The sequence below is a fragment of the Camellia sinensis genome, chromosome 2 (assembly GCF_055761805.1).
Source record: "Camellia sinensis isolate YWXY chromosome 2, ASM5576180v1, whole genome shotgun sequence".
NCBI lineage: Eukaryota > Viridiplantae > Streptophyta > Magnoliopsida > Ericales > Theaceae > Camellia > Camellia sinensis.
In genome coordinates, this window is record NC_138962.1 from 178,558,592 (window position 1) to 178,578,683 (window position 20,092).

General features: G+C 34.7%; 3 protein-coding genes across 14 annotated transcripts in view; 1 reads left to right on the top strand and 2 right to left on the bottom strand.

Annotated features, from left to right (window-relative positions):
- Positions 1-20,092, top strand: part of LOC114282822 (putative E3 ubiquitin-protein ligase HIP1) — a 230,783-nt gene that overhangs the window by 204,166 nt on the left and 6,525 nt on the right. The window contains exons 1-9 of one of the 11 annotated variants that reach the window (XR_014351302.1): positions 12,731-12,934; positions 13,045-13,677; positions 13,816-14,042; positions 14,146-14,350; positions 15,093-15,223; positions 15,502-15,606; positions 16,584-16,642; positions 16,714-16,896; positions 17,006-17,116. The exons of 1 other annotated variant lie outside the window; for it this stretch is intronic. The gene's annotated coding sequence lies outside the window, so the exon portion shown is untranslated. Of the gene's footprint in view, positions 1-12,729; positions 12,935-13,023; positions 14,043-14,145; positions 14,351-15,092; positions 15,224-15,501; positions 15,611-16,583; positions 16,643-16,713; positions 16,897-16,961; positions 17,117-20,092 lie in introns of those variants that run through there. 9 more of the 11 variants (XM_082906861.1, XM_082906865.1, XM_082906866.1 and 6 more) reach the window with 9 other exon arrangements.
- The window catches only part of LOC114294174 (putative disease resistance RPP13-like protein 1), a 141,232-nt gene that overhangs the window by 59,062 nt on the left and 62,078 nt on the right, over positions 1-20,092 (bottom strand). The window lies entirely within an intron of this gene.
- LOC114305034 (uncharacterized) lies at positions 5,403-11,841 on the bottom strand. Its single transcript, XM_082917335.1, has 3 exons — positions 11,787-11,841; positions 6,081-6,497; positions 5,403-5,993 (listed from the first exon to the last, which is right to left on the bottom strand). The coding sequence occupies exons 2-3, from the start codon at positions 6,495-6,497 to the stop codon at positions 5,403-5,405; spliced, it is 1,008 nt and encodes a 335-aa protein (XP_082773461.1). The 5' UTR covers positions 11,787-11,841.

A 20,092-nucleotide genomic window follows, 5' to 3' on the forward strand; every position in this document is an offset into this window, starting at 1 on the left:
CGTCACTGTCTCTTGTATGTGAGGCTCACTTTCCACACCTGCCCTCCGCTACTGCATTTAAAGCAGTGTTAAACCATCGACGACCTCACCTCACCACATGTGCGACCTCACCTCTCGTATGTGCAGCCTCACATCCACACGTGCAGTCTAAGCCCTGCATGTGCGATCTTGCATCCATTCAGAAATTGTACTAGCTGAACTCGAGACACCCCTGATCCAATTTCATGCTCTTCGAAACAAGCAGAACTCAACTCCGGAATGAAATAAAGACGAGGATTCGAGAGAAGTTTCAAGAACGGTGAACTCAAACAGTCGACAAGACCTTAGATTAAATCCCGACACTCCCAACACGAGCAAGATAATCACAATTAAAGAAAAACGAGGTGGGTTATATATACCCAGGCATCACATAGGATAGCAGACAACACCCAATAGTCAACACTGGCAAAGGCTTGTTACCTCAAACCACAAGCCTCCTACATTTACTCAGACAATTTCTGATTTGCCTCATGTTGAAAAGAAAATCATGAATCGTGAAGTAATGTTCCTTAAACACTACTTAGAACCAAAGTGCAATCTTAACTTTTATCGGATCACATAAACCTACCACATTTGGGTTAATAGCCTTGAAAATGCACTCATTTCGATGTTCTCATAGAGACCACAACATAGTAATAGGTAATGCTTTTCACATCATTCTCTCATTATTGCTGAGACTTTCCTCTGCCCATCAGTTAAGGAGTTCCTCCACTAAGTTTGGTAATGCACCTTGCACATCCCACCACTTTAACATCTCTAACCAAAACCTTCAAGAAAAAAAAAAAAAAAAATCTTTGACTAAACTCTCTAAGCAACTAGGCAATACAATAACACATGATTAAGTGGCTCACCCTCAATTTTGCAAAAAATGCAAAGGGTTGATTCATTGGCATTAAGAACACTATTCGTAAAAGAGGTGTGCTAAACCCAGTTGTCAGAAAAATTATACACAAATGAAATTGTAGAAGTACCTATTTTTGAGGTAGTCCAAACCAGTTTATCTTCTGTGTCTGACTAGATTGTAGGAGTTGCCTCTAAAAGGGCTAACATTCTAGTAACCTCCACCATTTCCCAATCATATAGCTCCTTTCTGAACTGAAACACCCACTCTCCTATAACCTCATTCCTTGTCAGCATTGAATTTAAGGAATCTCCCTTATCAACTACCAATCTATGTAGAAGTGGAAATTCCTCTTTCAGACAAGGGAGAGAAAGAATCTTAATATACTTTTACACATCTCCAAACACTTTTGTGTAGGACTTACGTGCAGGTTCCAATAGATTGATTTATTGGCCAATAGGTCATTTGATAATTAGCAATGTTTTTCTTCAAATACTAATAACAAACGTTACTAATTGTCAGTTTTCAGCAACAATTCAAAAATTCATTAAAAAAATGTACTAATTCTAAATTTCAGCGATAACTTAAAAAAATTCACAAAAAAATGTTACTAATTGTCAATTTTTAGTGACAAATTCAAAAATCATCACAAAAAGTCTTTTTTAGCGACTATAATGATAAGACCAACTTTTAGCGATGAATTAGGCCTTGTTTGCCAAGTGGCTTTTTAAGCCAAAAAGTCATTAAAAAAAATCAAAAAGCCAACAACCCATACCAAAAAATTAAAGATTTCATTTTCTCTCGACTTTTTATACATATTTTCGTAAAAAGCCAAAAAATCATCCCAAACATACTAGTTTTTTTTATATCACATTTTAGCCAAAAAGCTAAAAAGTTATTAAAAAGTCTGTTCCCAAACAAGGCATTAATATGATTTAATGGGAATTAAATTCAAGTATTAACACCTACTGGTAATTTATTAGAGGACGGGAATTATAATTTTAAAAAGATAATAATAAAAAATATTATATTACCTTTACCTATCGGTCAATTTATCCACTATCCACCTGTCTTTCTAAGTATTATCTATCTATTCACGTATTATTCCTCTATTTGTCCTTGTGTACCTATCTGTCAACTTAATTTGTCTATCTTTTCATATCACCACCACGATCAGTTGATGGCATTAGCTCCTACCTGTCACTTTTTGGCGATTTTTTTAAAGTAGGTGGTTCGACAATGATATAGTGGTAACAAAACTAGGTTTTTACGGCTTTATATCAACAACATACAGTAAATGCAAATCATGATTTCTCATTTTTACAACTTGTTTTTTTTACATGTCGTAAATAATTTTCCAATCGTGACATGTCTATTGCGTAGGTCGTGAATGCTAATATAGATGATTTTTTTACAGCTTGCAATGTTAGCCGTAAATAATAGAACTTTCTATAACGTGCATATGACATGCCGTTAACACATCAACATACCAGCTGTTAAAAATATTAAAATTTCACGGTGCATAAAAAGCAAGCCTTTAAAAATTCATTTTCCACAGTGCACAAAAAGCCAACTGCTTAAAATATTACACTTTTCACGACACACAATTGCTATTGCAAAATGTACGATCGAAAAAAAAGTAACGTCAAAATAAAAATTTTAAGTGACAAACACAAAAAAAAAAAGAATTTAAAAAATAATAATAAAAAAACAATCAAAACCCCAACTCTTCAGCACTAAGAGCATCCACAATGGGCACACTAAGGAGAGTGTTAGTGTCTGTTGGTAAGTTTTAGCTAGCAAGGTTTGTTGTTTGGTGCTGCAGTAGATCGGTTAGTGTGTGTGTTAGTGGTGTGTGTTAAAACGTTTGTTATCTGCATCGATGGTTTTAACTAGCGGAGGGGAGCGTGTTTGTGTTCTTACGGGTTGACCGGTCAGCAACAATTTTTTTTTTTTACTTGTTGGGATTTTTTTTGGACTTGAAATTTAATTTTGGGCTTAAAATTTTTGATTAAACTAAATTATTTACTTATTTTATTTATTATGTACACACACACACATATATATATATATATTTAACACACATCTTAACACACCCCTTAATTTTTCAACCACGCTCTTTATTTTTCACTAGCTAAAGTATAAAAAAATGACACTCTTTATTTTACCTAATTAGTTTAGCTATTGTGTGTTTCAACCATACTCTTTATTTTAGCTAGTCATTCAAACTAATTTAACCAATTTTCAAAACAAAAAATGCCACATATATATATATATATATATATTACTCTTTTTCATAGAATGCCACATATGCACCTACTCTCTAATATGGTTGCCAATGTGACATTTGCAATAATATTTTTAAAAATAATATTTGTTAATATTAGTTTTAAAAATATTATAAAAAATAATTTTAAGTAATATTTATTTTTTTATTATAAAATTTATAGTATGTGAATACATTTCAACATATGAATTTGGTGGAACCATCTTGAAAGAAATGGAGGGGAAGAATAAAAGAAAACAATAAAGAATTTTTTTAAAAAAATAACAATACAAAGGAAGTTCTTCAATAATTATAATTTATAAAATTAAGAACCGAAAGAACACAAATTAACTAATTAAAAACCTTACAAAGGTCAATGAATAAATAAGAAAAAAAATCATAAATAGCAAAGTTAGAAATAAAATTCAAAATAAATAAACTATTTCTAACACTAATTGTTACAAATCTCCATGTAGATGCCACAAATGCTCAACTAGGTCTGCTTGGAGTTTAGAATGAGTTTGTCTATCTCTTATGCGATGATGATTTTGAATGAAGTCATAAAGTTCGGGTGTACGCTCGTGTGACACTGCTGGAGGGAGAGTTTCATCGATTGCATCATAATTACAGTCTATATTTTGTTCATTTCGCTCATCCTCAACAATCATGTTATGCAATATTATACATGCTTTCATAATAACTTTAAGGGTTTCAACTTTCCAAAAACGTGCAGGTCCTCGCACAATTGAGAAACGTGCTTGGAGCACTCCAAATGCTCGTTCGACATCCTTCCTTGCTGACTCTTGAGCCTTAGCAAAATGTATTTGCTTATTGCCTCGTGGAGATGGAATTGTTTTAACGAATGTTGACCATTGAGGATATATACCATCAGCGAGATAATATCCCATTGTATAGTCATTTCCATTGATTGAGTAATCAACTTGGGGAGCACGCCCTTCAGTAAGGAAAGAAAATACAGAAGAACGTTCTAACACATTGATGTCGTTATGAGATCCCGGTAATCCAAAAAATGCATGCCATATCCATAGATCATAGGAAGCCACCGCTTCTAAAATAATAGTTGGTTCATGGATATGACCACAATACATACCTTTCCATGCAGTAGGACAATTCTTCCACTTCCAATGCATACAATCAATGCTCCCCAACATTCCAGGAAACCCACGATTTTTTCCCACCTCTAGTAATTTAGCAATGTCATCTTTGTTTGGTGCCCTCAAGTACACATCTGAAAAAATTGCAACCACTGCCTGAACAAACCTTTGTAGACTTTCTATTGCAGTGCTTTCTCCAATCCTCACATAATCATCTACAGAATCGGCCGCTACTCCATAAGCGAGCATCCTCATAGCCGCTGTCATCTTTTGAAGGGAAGACAGACCAAGAACTCCAATAGCATCTTTCTTCTGCACAAAATAAGGATCATATGCTTCCACCATAGATAAAATACGAAGAAAGAGATATCGACTCATCCGAAACCTCCTCCTAAATAAATTGGGCGGATATATAGGCATTTCAGAGAAGTAATCTTGATAAAGTCTCTTGTGGCCTTGAATTTGATTACGATAAATAACTGTATGACCTTGAATAGAACCACGATGTAATCCCAATTGCCTCTCATTATTTAGCCGCTCTTCTTCTAAAGCAGCTATTGCAAATATCTCCAATTCATTATCAGAATCAGAGTCATCAATAATCATCTTAATTACACTATTGCGAGCCATGGAAATTAAAAGAAGAATGCAGCTGAGTAATAAACAACTGAAAATAAATATTAGGTTGTGTTTTGCTTCTTAAGCTTTGCAAGTTTCTGCCTAACAACTTCAATTTTCTGCAAAGTCAAATTTATAAAACATATCAAATAACTTCCAAAATCAAAACACCAGCAACTTACATAATCTGTATTTAATTGATCAACAAATAGAAATGTCCTGTAAATAAAAATCACTCCAATCCAACATACAATAAGAATTATATTTAGCCATGGAGTACTTCAACAAGCATTCAACGAGAATTCCACTCAGTAATTAAATTACTACTAGTTCAACCATTCAACAATAGGTAGTTCCAAAAAACTTTTAACATATAATAAATAATTCCAACATAAACTGCATAAAAAACATAGTTCTGCCTACAATGGAGAATCAAATCCAACAATAAATAATCAAATCCAACAATAAATAAAGTGAAAAACATAGTTCCAACAACTAATTTTTTTTTGGGTAGTTCCAACAACTAAATCTTTTTTTGGAGAATTTCCATTTGGCGGCGATGAAGGTATTCTGCTTGCAATGAAGGCAGACCACTTGTATCTATTGACATTATTCGCTCTTCCTCCTTCAAATGTTCCATTCGTATCTTCTCTTTCTCATTATCAACCTTTTCTTGTTCCGTTTGCGTCCTCTTTTTCTCATTATCAATCTTTTCTTGCTCTTGAAGATACGACCTTTCATACATCTCTATTTTCTTGTCATTCATTTTCTTTCTATCTTCCTTTAAATCCTCTAATAATATTAAAATATGTGACCCTCCTTCATTTCCATGATCTTTATTCTTTCTTTTATTCAAACGTTCCTTTTCAGCTTTCCTACCCGGTGGTCTTTCCAAGTCTACATTGTCATTATGTGAAACATCATTGTCCTCTAAATTGATTGAATCCGGTGCACTAGGAGAACAAACGCCGGGAGTTGCCACTTTTTTTGGTTTTTGTTTCTTCATGCTATATTCCTCTCGCCATTTTGGTTGATCTCTTAACTCATGCCAACAATGTTCAAATGGAAATGACGATTTGTACAACTCTTTGTATAATTTCTTCGCATCAAGAATCTGAATAATAGATAAAAGAACACTAATTATCATGAGATTAGACAATTCCAATTATAATAAGTATAAAAAACTCAATGGCATTAATACCTTATCTTTGTCAGTCTTTCCACTTTGATTCAACCTTTGGATTTGGGCGAAGCACCCACTGAACTTATTCGTGGCAAGTTGAATTGCTGACCAACGGTTCATTAAAGAAGTTTGACTACGATTAGATGAAAAAGTTTTGTACTGGTGGAAATACTCCCACACTCTTAGCCAATAAGCCTTTGATTTTTGTTCATTCCCTTGCACTGGATCTAAGCTAATGTTAAGCCACGCCGATATGAGCATACTGTCTTCTTCTGTAGTGAAGTTGCCACCTCGTTGTGGTTTCTTGGTGGTTTCTATTTGAGGAGAGATTGGGGAAGACTGATCCCCTTGGTCAAGAGGTTCATCCATAAATTCATAATCAGTCCCATCATTCATCAAGTTGGTGAAATATGCATCATTTTGTTGCTGACTCATCTATACACAAGGTAAACAAAATTATGGCAACATATATTGGGTTGGAGAAATAACTAAGATTCCCAATTGGAAGCAAATTAATTAATAAATAGAGATCATGTAAATTAAAACATTAGTTGTTTTGTTGAAAATGATTCAATGATAATTTTAGATAAATAAATGGAGATCATGTAAATTCAATGAAAAAGAATTTATGGAGCTGCGGAAGATTCATCTTTTCTTAAACAAATCAAAGAATTCCAAGGTATGTGAATCAAAGGATAGAATAATTGTCGGTTGGAAGCACTCATGAAGTCAAAGGAAGCAAGCTGAGCTTTCAAAGAACCATGAATCAGTATGTCAGAGGATATCTTTTTAGTGAATATTTTATTATTGCGCAAAATCGAACTCGCTAGAATTTTCTCTCTTTCACATGTTCTTGATAAAAAGAAAACCTTGCTCAGCAAATTTAGTAGACTCCAAAAACTCTCAAAGTTATCACACTTCATATAAGAATAATTTATTTGACTAAGAAACAATTATTTGGAATTTGATGTGTGGATATCATTTTTCATTTTTTACTAGGTACATTGAGTTGGATAAAGGATCATATTTAGCTTATGAAATGAGAATTAATGGGTAAGGAATAACAATTTTTTAAAATTAATATACACTCCATGCTTAAAAAAATAGAACATAAGTCAATATAAAATGCCAAAAATATTTAAGATGGTTATTGAACTGGTTTGAGGTTGATTTACTAAAATCTGTTGTTCATGGTCTTTTTCAGCGTAGTTTTCATCCCAACTGCACACAGCATCTCTTTTTAAATATACATAATTTTGTTAGTATTTTATGCAAAATTTAGTTAGATCTTTGGACTTGGTTTGTGTTGCATTAGCAGAATCTGACTTTTTCAATGGAATTTTCTACCATAGAATATGCCTCAAGACGGTCTGAGATCGGCTGTGTACAGATCATTTGTCATATGTGATGATCCAAAAGGCGTAATTGAATGTAAAACGATCAGAAAATCCAAAACCAATCCTAACAGATCAGATGAAAAAGGCAAAAGTCGAAGAAATCCTAGGAATTTGAATTCCTCTTCTGCATTCAAAGAAGAATCAATGAAGATGGGCTCAAAAAATGTCACAGAAGAAGATTCACATAACCCGTGGTCTGTGGGGATGACAATTGATGGGCATTCTAAAGAAATTACGAAAGATTTGTTGAAAGGAGCTCTTGATTTGCAAGAGTCTTTGATCATGCTTGGAAAACTACAAGATAAGTTGTGGGAAAATCAAAAGGAAAAATCCAGGGGAGACAGAATTGGTGAAGTGGGGATTGAAAGAACAAAATCCCATCACTTCCAAGATCATGATTCCCAAATGGGATTTGAGAAACCGGGATTTTCTGCTGATGGGTGTTCGAGGGATTGTTTTGACGAGCTTAGGACTGTGATCAGAGACGGTCTTGCTAGGCAAAATCTTTTGCTGCCCAGTTGCACTGAAAAAAAGGCTTACTGTGATAAAAGAACACTGGACTCGGGTACTGATATTGCCTCCACTAGCTCAAGCCAGTCCTTCCAAGGCTTTGCCTCTTCTGATAGTTCACTCTCATCAAATGCTCCTCACAAGTCAAAAGGCTCGAATTTGATTGCCAAGCTTATGGGTTTGGAAGAAATTCCCTCAGAAACCGTGCAGATTAGTCCCCAGAAAAAGTTGGAGAGTAAAAAGATTTCCTTTCAGAGAAGGCCTATGTTTGAAATTGATATGCCAAAGGCGAGGAAATCTCATTCTGCTGATTATAAGGTAGATACAGAACAGAAGAAACTGAAAGAAATAGTCAAAAGATTTGAGAACATGCAATTTGAAAGGCTTGTGAATGGCAATTCTGATGAAGGGTTTGTGCTTCAATCGCATCGTTCTTAATGTTATTTCTTTTAGAAACTTCTGTTTGTTCTCTGATTTTTATATGCATATATTGTTGTTTAAATATATTTTTTGAAGACAATAACAAAGTAGGCAATGCAATGTTGAAACTAATGAGACAGCCTTAGAATCATCACCAAATAAAGAAAATTTTATTGCGAAGATTGAAACATTATATGACAATGCAGGTTGAAAATGTGGGATGCAAGTATGGTGACAAGTCAATTGACCTTAGTTGTGAAAATGAATCCGATATGACAAGAACTGGCACTACAACTGCAGATCAACTCCTTCCTAAAGAAAGGACAGATTCCTCTGAATTTCAGAGTAAAGGTATAGCACATTCTTAGATTTGAATTTTTTAAATTATTTAGGGTCGATTATCATAACAGCGGGAGAGATTGATGCAGATGTGACCCATAGGATTAAGGCAGGATGGTGTAAGTGGAGAAGTGCGTCTGGGGTATTGTGCGATAAACGAATACCCACTAGACTAAAAGGTAAGTTCTATAGAACGGCTATTAGACCAGCTATGTTGTATGGGATGGAGTGTTGGGCAACCAAGAAACAACATGTAGATAAGATGAGTGTGACTGAGATGAGAATGCTAAGGTGGATGTGTGGTAAGACTAGACAGGACAGGATTAGGAATGAGTGTATTCGGGAATGGGTAGGAGTAGCACCGATAGAAGATAAGTTGAGAGAGAATCGTTTGAGATGGTTTGGTCATATTCAACGGAGACCAACAGAGGCAGTAGTGAAGAGATGTGATACTGTAATGATAGATGGAAGTGTTAGGGGACAGGGTAGGCCTAGATTAACATTGACTAGCGTTATAAATAGAGATATGAATCTACTTAATTTGACTAATGAAATGGCCTTTGATAGGGCCGCGTGGAGAAGAAGGATTCATGTAGCCGACCCCATTTGATGGGACTTAAGGCTTGGTTTGGTTTGGTTTGGTTTGGTTAGTAATGAAGTGAATTCTCTACTCTCGCATACATGTATGCATTCTGTAAGTATAAAAGGTACTAATTCATGGAGGAGGACTGTCTCTTATCCGAGTGTCTTCAGGGCAAGAAAACTGTATTACAATTATGGTTCAAAGTTCTAAGCCCGCCTTACCCGTCACTAGCTGTTGGATGTAACTTATATCATTTCTTTGCATAGCGTTCCCACAAGTACAGGAAAAAGAAAAATGGAAAAGGGTACTGCTATTTTAATGTCTGCATATGGGATTCTATATCTATAACTGGATTGAAAATATACACACATATAAGGCGAGTCATTACTCTACCTTAGGGTGCATATATAGGTACTTGCATTTGCAATATGCAGTTCAATTGTATTGATTTTTATGGGACTTTTTATGTCTTTTTAATTGCAGACCAGTATGATAGCCACCAGAGTTCTGTCTGCAATGTTATACCACAGACTACCCAACAAGAAAGCCTCACCAAATCATCTGAAGAAGCTAACCATTGCATCAATAGTACTGAGAAGAAATGCTTCAGAACAGAAACTAATGTCGAAGATTTGCTTTTGAGTAGTTCATTGTTCCTCAGTTATGCGGAGGAGCAGTTTAATATCAATGACAAACATGCGATAGTTTTACAGAAAACTAGTCTATACTTTTTGTGTTATGTGAAGCTTTTAAAAGAATAATCGAATTTATGTAGAAGAGTTTTTGGAAACTTGCCCAAGTGTTGCCTATAATTAGAGTTGTGGTGAGTTTTGGGTAGTAAAAGATTGTACGGTTAGAGTTTTAACAGGTAGAAGACAGAATTTATGATTTGGCAAGGAAGAAGGCCGGATTTTGGCTTGATTTTTGAAATGGCAGATTATGGGATTTCTGAAATATTAGTTGCAAGAATTCTTTGAACAACCAGAGTTTTGATTTAGGTGCTAATTCAAAGGTACAAAGGTAGGGGAAGGGTAAGGTTGACTGGGTATAAGTAGACAGTCTCAATGGTCAAATAAATGGTCAAATATAAGTAGATCTCTCATGAATCGTATGATTCTAACAAGCATGCTCCCAACTTCTAATACATGAGAGATCTCTGAAAAACCCTCCTAAAAATTCTGCATCCAAGGAGAAATAGAATATTTAGGCCCTCTTCCCTCCCTTCTAGAATCGTTCATTGTTGGCTGAGTTTCAAATGAGCTTATGATGAAACTTCATCATTTCAATGTACTAACTGCGATTTATCTTTTTGATATGACAATTACCCTCCTTTTTTTTATGTATCTGTCTACAGGTACCCAACATGTGGGGTGAGGATGAGCTTCACAATGTTGTCCAGATGGGCTTTAACTCCAGTGCTCCACTCGACAGCCAAGATTTAACTGGTATGTCGACTCCTTAATTTCCCACACTAGCCTCTACACAGTCCAAGAAGAGTCAGAGGTAACGACTCTGTTCCCATTTGCAGGGTCTACGCCACCAGACCATATGAAAGTCGAACTTTGAATTTGTGTCTTTCAGTGCCAGTCTCCATTGTTTCTCCATTTGAGCTTTAATATAAATGCTACCAAAAAAGTTCTAATTCATTCTATCTCAAGAGAATTGTTTGATGGGCGAGGATTTGTGGGTTGAAGGTGTCGATTACTCAACAAAATCAATTGATATGTTGTAGAGGAAGCTGAAATATGGTGGTTGTGTTTCTAACTTACATGTATTTGTCTGGGATGGGGTTTCAAAGGAGATCGGAGTCGAAACCATAGAAGTGTACTTGCTCAATTTAGGAAGGGGGAAGGGAGAAGTTTGAAGATGTATATGTTAATTATATATTGACCAATGAATATGAGGTTTTATTCATGTTTACTTCATAAATTTCTTCCTAGGAGTATTTATTATTATTTTTCGGGAAATATCTTTTTTAGGATTAGTTATGGGTTAAACCTTGCTGATTAAGAATAATCGAATTTCGATTGAAGTAATAATTTTCTGCTTAGTAATTTACAAGGTCATAAAATCAGATAGGAGAAGAAGATAGTATCTCCATGGTAGTTGTTCTTCCTATATATCCTAGGCAATATCAAATAAAATGCCAGAATGTGAGTAAACCCATTATAGTATTCTTAGAATATGTAGAATTAAGGTCCATCTTGTAAAATCATTGGCAACACAAAAACTCAAAACACAAAAATAGAACAGTGAAGTATCAAGGTATGGTTGAACTCACAGATCAGACAGACAATACATACATAAATTGTATACAGATTCGTAAAACCAAGAACATGGGAGAGACCCATATTACAGAGGAACAAGGAAAGTTTGTCCTATACATATATATATATATATAGAGAGAGAGAGAGAGAAAAAGAGGGTTTATGAGTTGCATAGAAGGGGAAGACAGAGAGATAAAAGGATACATACCTTGAGGAAGAGGTCGATGGAGGGAGTTGCAGACAACGTTGAAGGAGAAGATCGTTTTCGCGTTGAAGGAGCAGATCGATTTCGCGGGAGAGACGTGTTTGGAGATCGATTTCGCACTGACGAAGCATATTGATTTCGCGGGAGAGACGTGAGCAGATCAATTTCGCGGGAGAGAAGAGTTTGGAGAGCCTTCAATCACTCTCCAATTGAAGCCAGCGGAGAAGCCGCGAGGGAAAATAGGAAGCCATTTAGCCAGCCCATTGGAGTGGGAATATTAGGGTCATCCGAGCTAAAATAGCTAACAGTCTCATTTTACCTCTTCCCTTGGAGTTGCTCTAACACATCAATTGCACCACCACTCACTCTCCAAAATTGACAAACTCTTAACACACCTTAACACATATTTTTAGGTCTCACTTTTATCACTTTTTATCATATAAAACACACTTTAACACACTTTTTTAACTATTCCATTGTGGATGTCCTAAGAGCATCTCCAATGGTTCACCAAATTTTTCACCAAATTTGAGTAAAAAAGGATCATTTTCTCAATCTAATACAGATTGCTCCAATGGTTGTCATCAAAGCAGGGGTTGATCGGTTGGTCAACCGACCGGTCGATCGGTTAGTGTATTTTTTTTTTTTACCTCTTTGAACCTTTTGATCTATTTGAACCAAAATATTTGTAAGGGAACCGGTCTACCGATTGGTCAACCGGCCGGTCAACCGCCTGGTTGACCGGTTGGTCTCCCCCAACGATAACGCACAGTGAAGTCTGGAACCTGTTCTTATTTTAGTGAAATTTTTAATGAATTTTTGATTTGATATTGATTTGATGAAACCGTTAAAATGCTAAAAAATTATTTTTTTATCAAAATTTAAATCTAGTACCAAGTTTGATGAAGCGTTGAAGATGGTATAATATCTCTGGGTTCTAGGGAACATTTATCTCAAAAAAAGGCTCCATATACTAGTATCTCTATTGTGTCTCTCTGCTCGTCACTCTCTCTAATACTCTGTTTCTTCTCCACCGCTTATCACTGTTGCCATTGCGCCACCGTGACCACCAGTGAGCCACCTGGATCGTCTTCGCCTCCGTGCCTCTTCTACCAGGGCCGCTACTTTTGCCAAAGTTGAAACCACATCAGGTATCTTACTATCTCCATCTCTCTCTCTCAATCTTAATCTCAATCTCATTCTCAATCTTACCCAATTTCAAAACCCTAACATCATCCAGCTTATTCTGATGATGGGTCAGATTTCGGTGTGTCATCTGTAACCGCAGAGAGTGAAGAGGAGGAACTAGATCATCATTTGCTGACTGCACCAAATGGCGATGTGGCATTTCTGAAGGAAAAAACAGTGTGGCTTGCAAAAGATCTCCTTTGATTTATTTAATTTTTTCATTAATTTCCTATATTGGGTCCTGTTGTTTGTAGTGTATAAAATCTCAGGTGTCTTAGTAAACATTTCATCTCAATTAAATTGTTTGAGCTCCTCAATATTTTGTTTGCTGGATCAGTGAATTGTCCAAGTGACTTGTTTGTTTCCTATATTGTTCTGGTTATAGTTGGCTCTACCCTGTTGTACCATGAAAGTTTCCGACTTCTATGTCATTGTGGAACCTTTCTGTTTATAAATTGCTAATAGCTGCTTCTGAATTCCAAAAAAAAAAAAAAAAAAAAAATCACCGTCAAATACCCAATTTTATACTATATTGTAAATCCCTTGTGTGTGTGTGTGTGTGTGTGTGTGTGTGTTTTTTTTTTTCAATTGGTAGTTTTTCCAGATGGATGATTACGAAATTTATTCTAAGATTGAAGAATATGGATAGCAAATTTATGCATGTATCTTACTTCAAGGATAACCTGCTTCTTTCCCCGTTATTTTGGTAATTACTAGACTTCATCTTAACAAAATGTTAGAAATTGATTTCCTATTTGGTTCAAATTTAGTACTGTAGTTTCAGTCCCGTTAATGGTCTTCTTTTGCTTTACTTAAATGGCTACTGTTATTGTGATTGCTCAAGGCATCATGGACAGAAAGGTATGAAGCTCATTTGTGGGACAAGAATTGCTGGAATGAATAACAAAGCAAGAAAGGAAGACAAGGTTCAATATCACTTCTCTCCTCATATTATGTATATATATTTCTTCATAAACATATCTTTATAGCAAGTTTATTGATTTCTTTCTGCTTATTGCATTGGTGGTGCTGGTTTTGTGGAATCCTAATGAAATGATGCAGTCTATCTGGGTATGTTCTAATTAATATAGTTCCCTTTTTTTTTTTCCCGTAATTATTTCTAGGAATATGGTCACTTAGTGGCTCTTATTTTATTTTGGTGTTGGTAATTCAGGTGCCTATGATGATGAAGAAGCTGCTGCTCAAAGACAAACAGCCTCTCTACTGGTGGTTTGAATGGGATGACGTGACTATGTAGTTTCTAACAAGCTTGTGTTAATTAGGTTAAATGGAATTAAATCACAAGCTATCTGCAGTTTCTGTACTAAATTGAGTGATACTGTCTCAAGTGAAATAGGAAAAGCATATGGAAAAACAATGTAAGTGGTGCATCTTTTAACTTGTGGTTTCCTAGGTTTCTTAGGATTCTCATTTATGACAGTAAATTTTATAGGTTGGTATGGTTATAAAACCTTTGTTGTTATTATTGTGCATAAAATTTGTTATTAGGTGATCTATCATGCTATCTTAGGTTCCCATCCTGCCACATGATAACTTAAAAGTTGTGTTGAGTTTTGATCAATGGTTGAGATTTTGATGAGACTACTGCCAGTTATATGTTAGTATTACATACACTGGATTCTATCTTGAATAACGGAAGCTAAAATTATTGCAATTGGTATGTTGAATGGAGCCCACAAATTCTACTCCTGGGATTGATTTTTGGTCCAGTTGAGGAGGGTGATTTGTGTCAAATGCTTTAAATGGTTGAGATTTATCGTAGGAAGCATGAGTAGCATCTTAAGAGATTTATCTATCCTAAAGTATGCTATTTGCACCTCAAGTTAGTAGAAAATGTGTGTTTTGAATTTTGGAGTCGTCTACCTGATACTTGATTTACTGTAGATGCATTCTCCAGGTTATATTCTGGTTCTGTGAGTTTCTCAGTTAAAATCTATCTGTGTATCCCAGGAAAAAACATTATTTTAATATTGTACAAACCTTTCAAGTTTTCTTTGTCAATTCCGTCATGGTATCCAAGCATTAATGACCTCCTACAAAATGTTCAATGAAATAAATATATATGGTGTTTATGCTTTAAAATTGCTGCTTTTAATGCAGGTATCTAGTCACGAGTCACGGCATTTAAGATAGTTCCAAGGGGAACCGAAGGAGCTGTTAGTGTTGAGGGAACCGTTGCTGGACTTTTAGCATCAATTCTCCTTTCTTTCGTTGGTTATCTGATGGGTGAGGTATAATAAATTCTCTTTGTTTTTACAATTCTAAATATTCGACTCTCATTCCCTCCACATTCTTTCAATCTTTTTCTCTTTTTTCACTTTGCTTGTCTCCTTTATGAACAAAACTTAAAACAGCATTAAGATGGTCGGAACTTTCATTCTGCTTGTCTGTTTTTTTTAAGCTTTGTGTCATTAGAATCTTTCAACAGGCACTTTTATGTTTATATCTCCGTAAGATATCTGACCAAATCTGTATTTTTCCTTCTCTTGAAAAAATAATTGGAAAACAGATAAATGGACCCGAGGCTGTGATTTGTGTTGTAGCTTCCTAGATTGCTAATCTTGGTGAAAGCGTGATAGGTGCTTCCCTCCAAGAGAAAGAAGGATTCCGATGGGTAAGTGACCAACACAAATTATTATTTCAATTCTTTACATTTTATTGCGCCATCATATGTTTTTAAGATTTTTACATGACTCAGATTCAACTGAATGAAGGCTATAAACTACTAGGGATTAGTTTAATGAATCCTTTAACACCATTCTACTCAGTCTACAATCACTTTCTTGACCTTTGAGATTACGAAGGTTTTACTCAAGGGTACATTAGTTGTGTACCTATCACTAGCTCCCTTTTCTCGGGCGTTTGAACCTTTGTATGAAAGATGAGGCTCTAACTTGTAACTATGTTGAATTTTTGTTTGAGATAGCTAGTTGGTTGAGAAAGCAACTTTAGAATGGACGTTGGAAATTTTATTTATTTTTTTGGATGGGGAGGAACCCATGGTTTAGCAAACCTTGATGGAACCTCAAATCTACTGTAAACCTCCGTCAGTCACCATAATCTCCACAGACCATGCACTTCAGTTAAGTCATAGGGCTTATGGCCTATTGTAGCTGGCCCCAAGACTTGAATAGGGGACCTTGGGCCTTGGGTGTCTCCCAAAGCCTTACCTGTCGAGCTAACCATTGGGGTTGGAATTGGGAAAACCACTTCCTTCTTCAAACCAATATTTTTAGTGTCACACTTAGTTTTTTTGGAGTAAAGAGAATACTGTGAAGACAGATTGCTACTCTGGATTTTAGGAGTTGAGAAAGGCTTGTTGCCACAAGTGCACTATACCTGCCACTATCTGAACAGATGCATGCATTGGCTTATTCCACACTAGCTGTTCCCTTCAAACATCTAATACACACATTAGGCATACTTCAAATGGAATAGTTAACATCAGACAGTGATGGCCCGATAAGGGCAGGCCAGGTACAGTATGGATTGGTGATTATCATTACACATACTACATCTGGCCTATTTTTTTTTAGGTTACCTTATGTCTGGTATTCTCCACTTCTGCAATTGTTTGTTCATTTTGAACAGTTAAGGATGCACTGCAGTGTTGTTTGATGCAACTATACTATAATTGGTATAGTTAGGAGGTAATATTGGGCTACCCACATTTCAATGCATTGGTTAGGTGGAGATTCAAAATTGTGGTTTGCTTTACTAGGGTGGAAGACCACGTGTTGCAGACTTCGTTCATGGTTCTGATGGATTAGGGAACATTTCCTTACCTCCTCCAAAATCCAAGAAAATTGAGAAGACGGCATCGGAATTTTTGGTGGATGTGGTTTCTAAATATCCTGGTGAAGTATCCATACTTGCGCTGGGACCATTGACAAATTTTGCTTTAGTAAAGTTTTAATATCTTTCCTTTCTGTTCACTCTCACAAATAATGACATCTTCAAAATTTTCAGGTGTGTACCCTTTACACTCAAGAAGCATGCATTTGTTTGATCAGGCAATGAAAAGGGACTCATCCTTTGCAAGCAAGGTTAAGAGAGTAGTTATTCTTGGTGGATCTTTCTTTGCATTGGGGAATGTCAATCCTGCTGCTGAAGGAAATGTAAGTGATTACCACCTGTACAATACGTTCTCCTATTCCATATGGTATGAAACAGAACATGCCTTATTTTATCATACAGTTCTCTTAGATGTATTGGATCTTTTTAGATTTGGAAGTGTAGAAAACTTGAACACCTATTGGGCACGTTCCATCTCATTAAATAAATTTGTTCAAAGCCATAACTGTTAGTTTTCAGTGGCAGTCTCGTAATCTCTCTTGGGAGGGAGTATTTTATAGAAGTTGGAATTAGAGCTATGGCACAAGCCAAGTGTTGATACAATTGAATCAATCCATGATGGTGCACTCGTAAGAAGATATTTGGGTAAATTTTGTACCGTTTAGAACTTAAAGATAGGTTTTTTTTTTTTTGGAGAGGGGGGGGGGATTGTGGATGATTTAGAACTTTTTGGATGGTTTTGAAGTTGAGAACAATTTTTGATGTTTAGAAACACAGGCTCCGTTTGGTAAGCCTCCCAAATTATAGTTTCACCCATTGATTTGAATGTGTTGTTTGTTTTGAGCTTTCAAATCATAATTATACACCCATTTCTCAAAACTCAATTAAAAACATAATCATTACTTTTCAAAACTCATAACCAAACACATAATTTAAAACTCTTTTCAAAACTCAATTCAAATCAACATTTTAATTTTGTTAAGATTTTAAATATTTTAATATTTAAATGTTATGATTTTTTAATTTTTTGAATATTTTTAAATATTTTAATTTCAAAATATTACGATTTTAATTTTTTAAATTTTAAAATATTTTGTAAAAATAAATTCAAACTCTATTTTATAAGAATATTTTTAATATTTTAATTTTTTTGTTATGTATTTGATTACGATTTGAGTGTAGAGTTTTGAAAGTAGTATGGAGTTTCGAGTTATGTGCTTGGTTATGAGTTTTAAAAATAATTTCTTAATTGAGTTTTGTTTTATGTGTTTGGTTACGATTTGAGTGTAGAGGAGTTTTTAAATTTAAAATATTAACATTTTAAATTATTTAAATTTTTTGAATATTTAAATTATTTAAATTTTTACGATTTAAATTTTTTGAATATTTATTTTGAAAAAAACTTATTTTTTTTGTAGTATTTTCAATTAAAAAATTGATTAATGTTATTTTTTGTTAATAATAAATTTTTTTAATTGAATTTTAAAAAGAATTTGGTTATGAGTGTTGATCAGAATTTTCAATAGTGTGAAAGTAGTGTGTTTTGTTATGAGTTATAACAATTTGAATTAAGTTTTGAAAACTTTTTCCAAAACTCATAACCAAACAAATTTTCTTACTTCACATGTCAAATCAAACTTTCAAAACTCAATTTCATACTCAATTCAAAACTTAATTCAACGCTCTATTCAAAAATCATAACTAAACAAATTTTCTACACTCAAATTATAATTCCACAACTCACAAACTCAAAATACAACTCATACTCTCAAATCATATTTACAAAATTCTATCAAACGCAACCATAGTTTTTGGATGATTTGTAGTGTACAGACAATTTTTGGATGTTTGAAACTTATAAATAGTTTTTTTGATGCTTGAAATAATATTTTGGTGGTTGATTGATACTTATATATATATTTGTCAAACCTATTTGTAATGTTTTTTTAGATTGTACAGAACAGGTGAAATAGAACCTGTTGAATTAAAAAAAAAAAAACTAGACATTCTACGACGGGCAGAATAGGCCGTTGTGTTAATTATTTGATGACTAGCAATGAGTGTCGTGGTTTGTCTATTAAATTAACGGCGTGCAAAAGTAGTCGTAGAAAAATTAAACATGACATGTAGGATGCGCTGTTAAAGGTTTTAATGGAATGCTATGGCATGCCGTTGAAAGTGAATGATTTTTCATGACTAGTCATAATATGACGTACCTTGTGCGTCGTAGAATCATATCCACGGCGTGCATTTGGCGCCGTAAAAACCTTTTTTTGGCACCGTAATCCTTCAAAACAATAACTGTCCTTCTCACCAAATAATTTCATTAATCATATCATTTTCACTATAATGATCAATTATCTAACCTAATATCATATCCTATTATCACTTAGATACCCTTTTATATATTGAGTATATATTTTTTAAACATGTACCAGAAGTCACAAGCAGAAAATTTCCTCCATTTGGTAGGTACTAAAAGAAAATAAACTTAAAAAGCAACCATTGAATTATATATTACAAGTTTACAAAACTGTTACATGGATCAAGTAATTCAAACTCTCATACGAAACCTTAAAATTATCACATGGATCAAGCAACCATCAATTCATTATATGAAACAGTACAACAAAGAACTGCAATTCAAGTGAAGCCTTGCCATTACAACTAAAGCAAACTAACACCATAACAAAACCACAAAAATTAAAAGCAAGAAAAAACTCAAAGCCAAACACTAAAAGCTTTAGGGGACACAACAAAAGCTACATCAAACAACATCTGCAAAACACAAGAAACTTGAATTTCTAAATGGTTTGACTCAAACTTGCATGAGCTCATCTCCCAGAAATTTGACACTTATTCAAGGCTTGAAAGGTATCAGAAGCAACATCCTGTATCTTCAACATCCATTAATTCTGACTTTATGTCTTCTTTGTCATTCAATTGTTGAGATGCATTTTTCTCCAACGTTTTTGTTGCACCCTAGTGCTTAAGTAGAAGCCAGACATGTGTGAGAAACTGTCCACCATGCCTAAGCTCTTGAACATGGTGATTCACCGAGCAGCAGCTCGCATCATAACACAACATCTCTACCCATATATTATTCATGATCTCCCTTTTGTACTGCTTCTCCATTAAACTAGGGGCAAGTTTTTCTCCATTAAACTGTGCTTCATAAAATTTCTCCACATTAGGATAAGCTTGCTTAAAATTTTCATTGTTGTTACAGAAAGGTAAAGTAGGACAAAATAGCAGAAGATGCATCATGTAATATGACAATATTTTGGTTGTTTTCACTTTGTTTG

Bases quoted from the DNA above. Each gene is read 5' to 3' on its own strand.
- LOC114305034 (XM_082917335.1), bottom strand. From the start codon at position 6,497: ATGAGTCAGCAACAAAATGATGCATATTTCACCAACTTGATGAATGAT. The intron at 5,994-6,080 runs GTATTAATGCCA...TCTATTATTCAG, and splicing joins GAAAGACTGACAAAGATAAG to ATTCTTGATGCGAAGAAATT.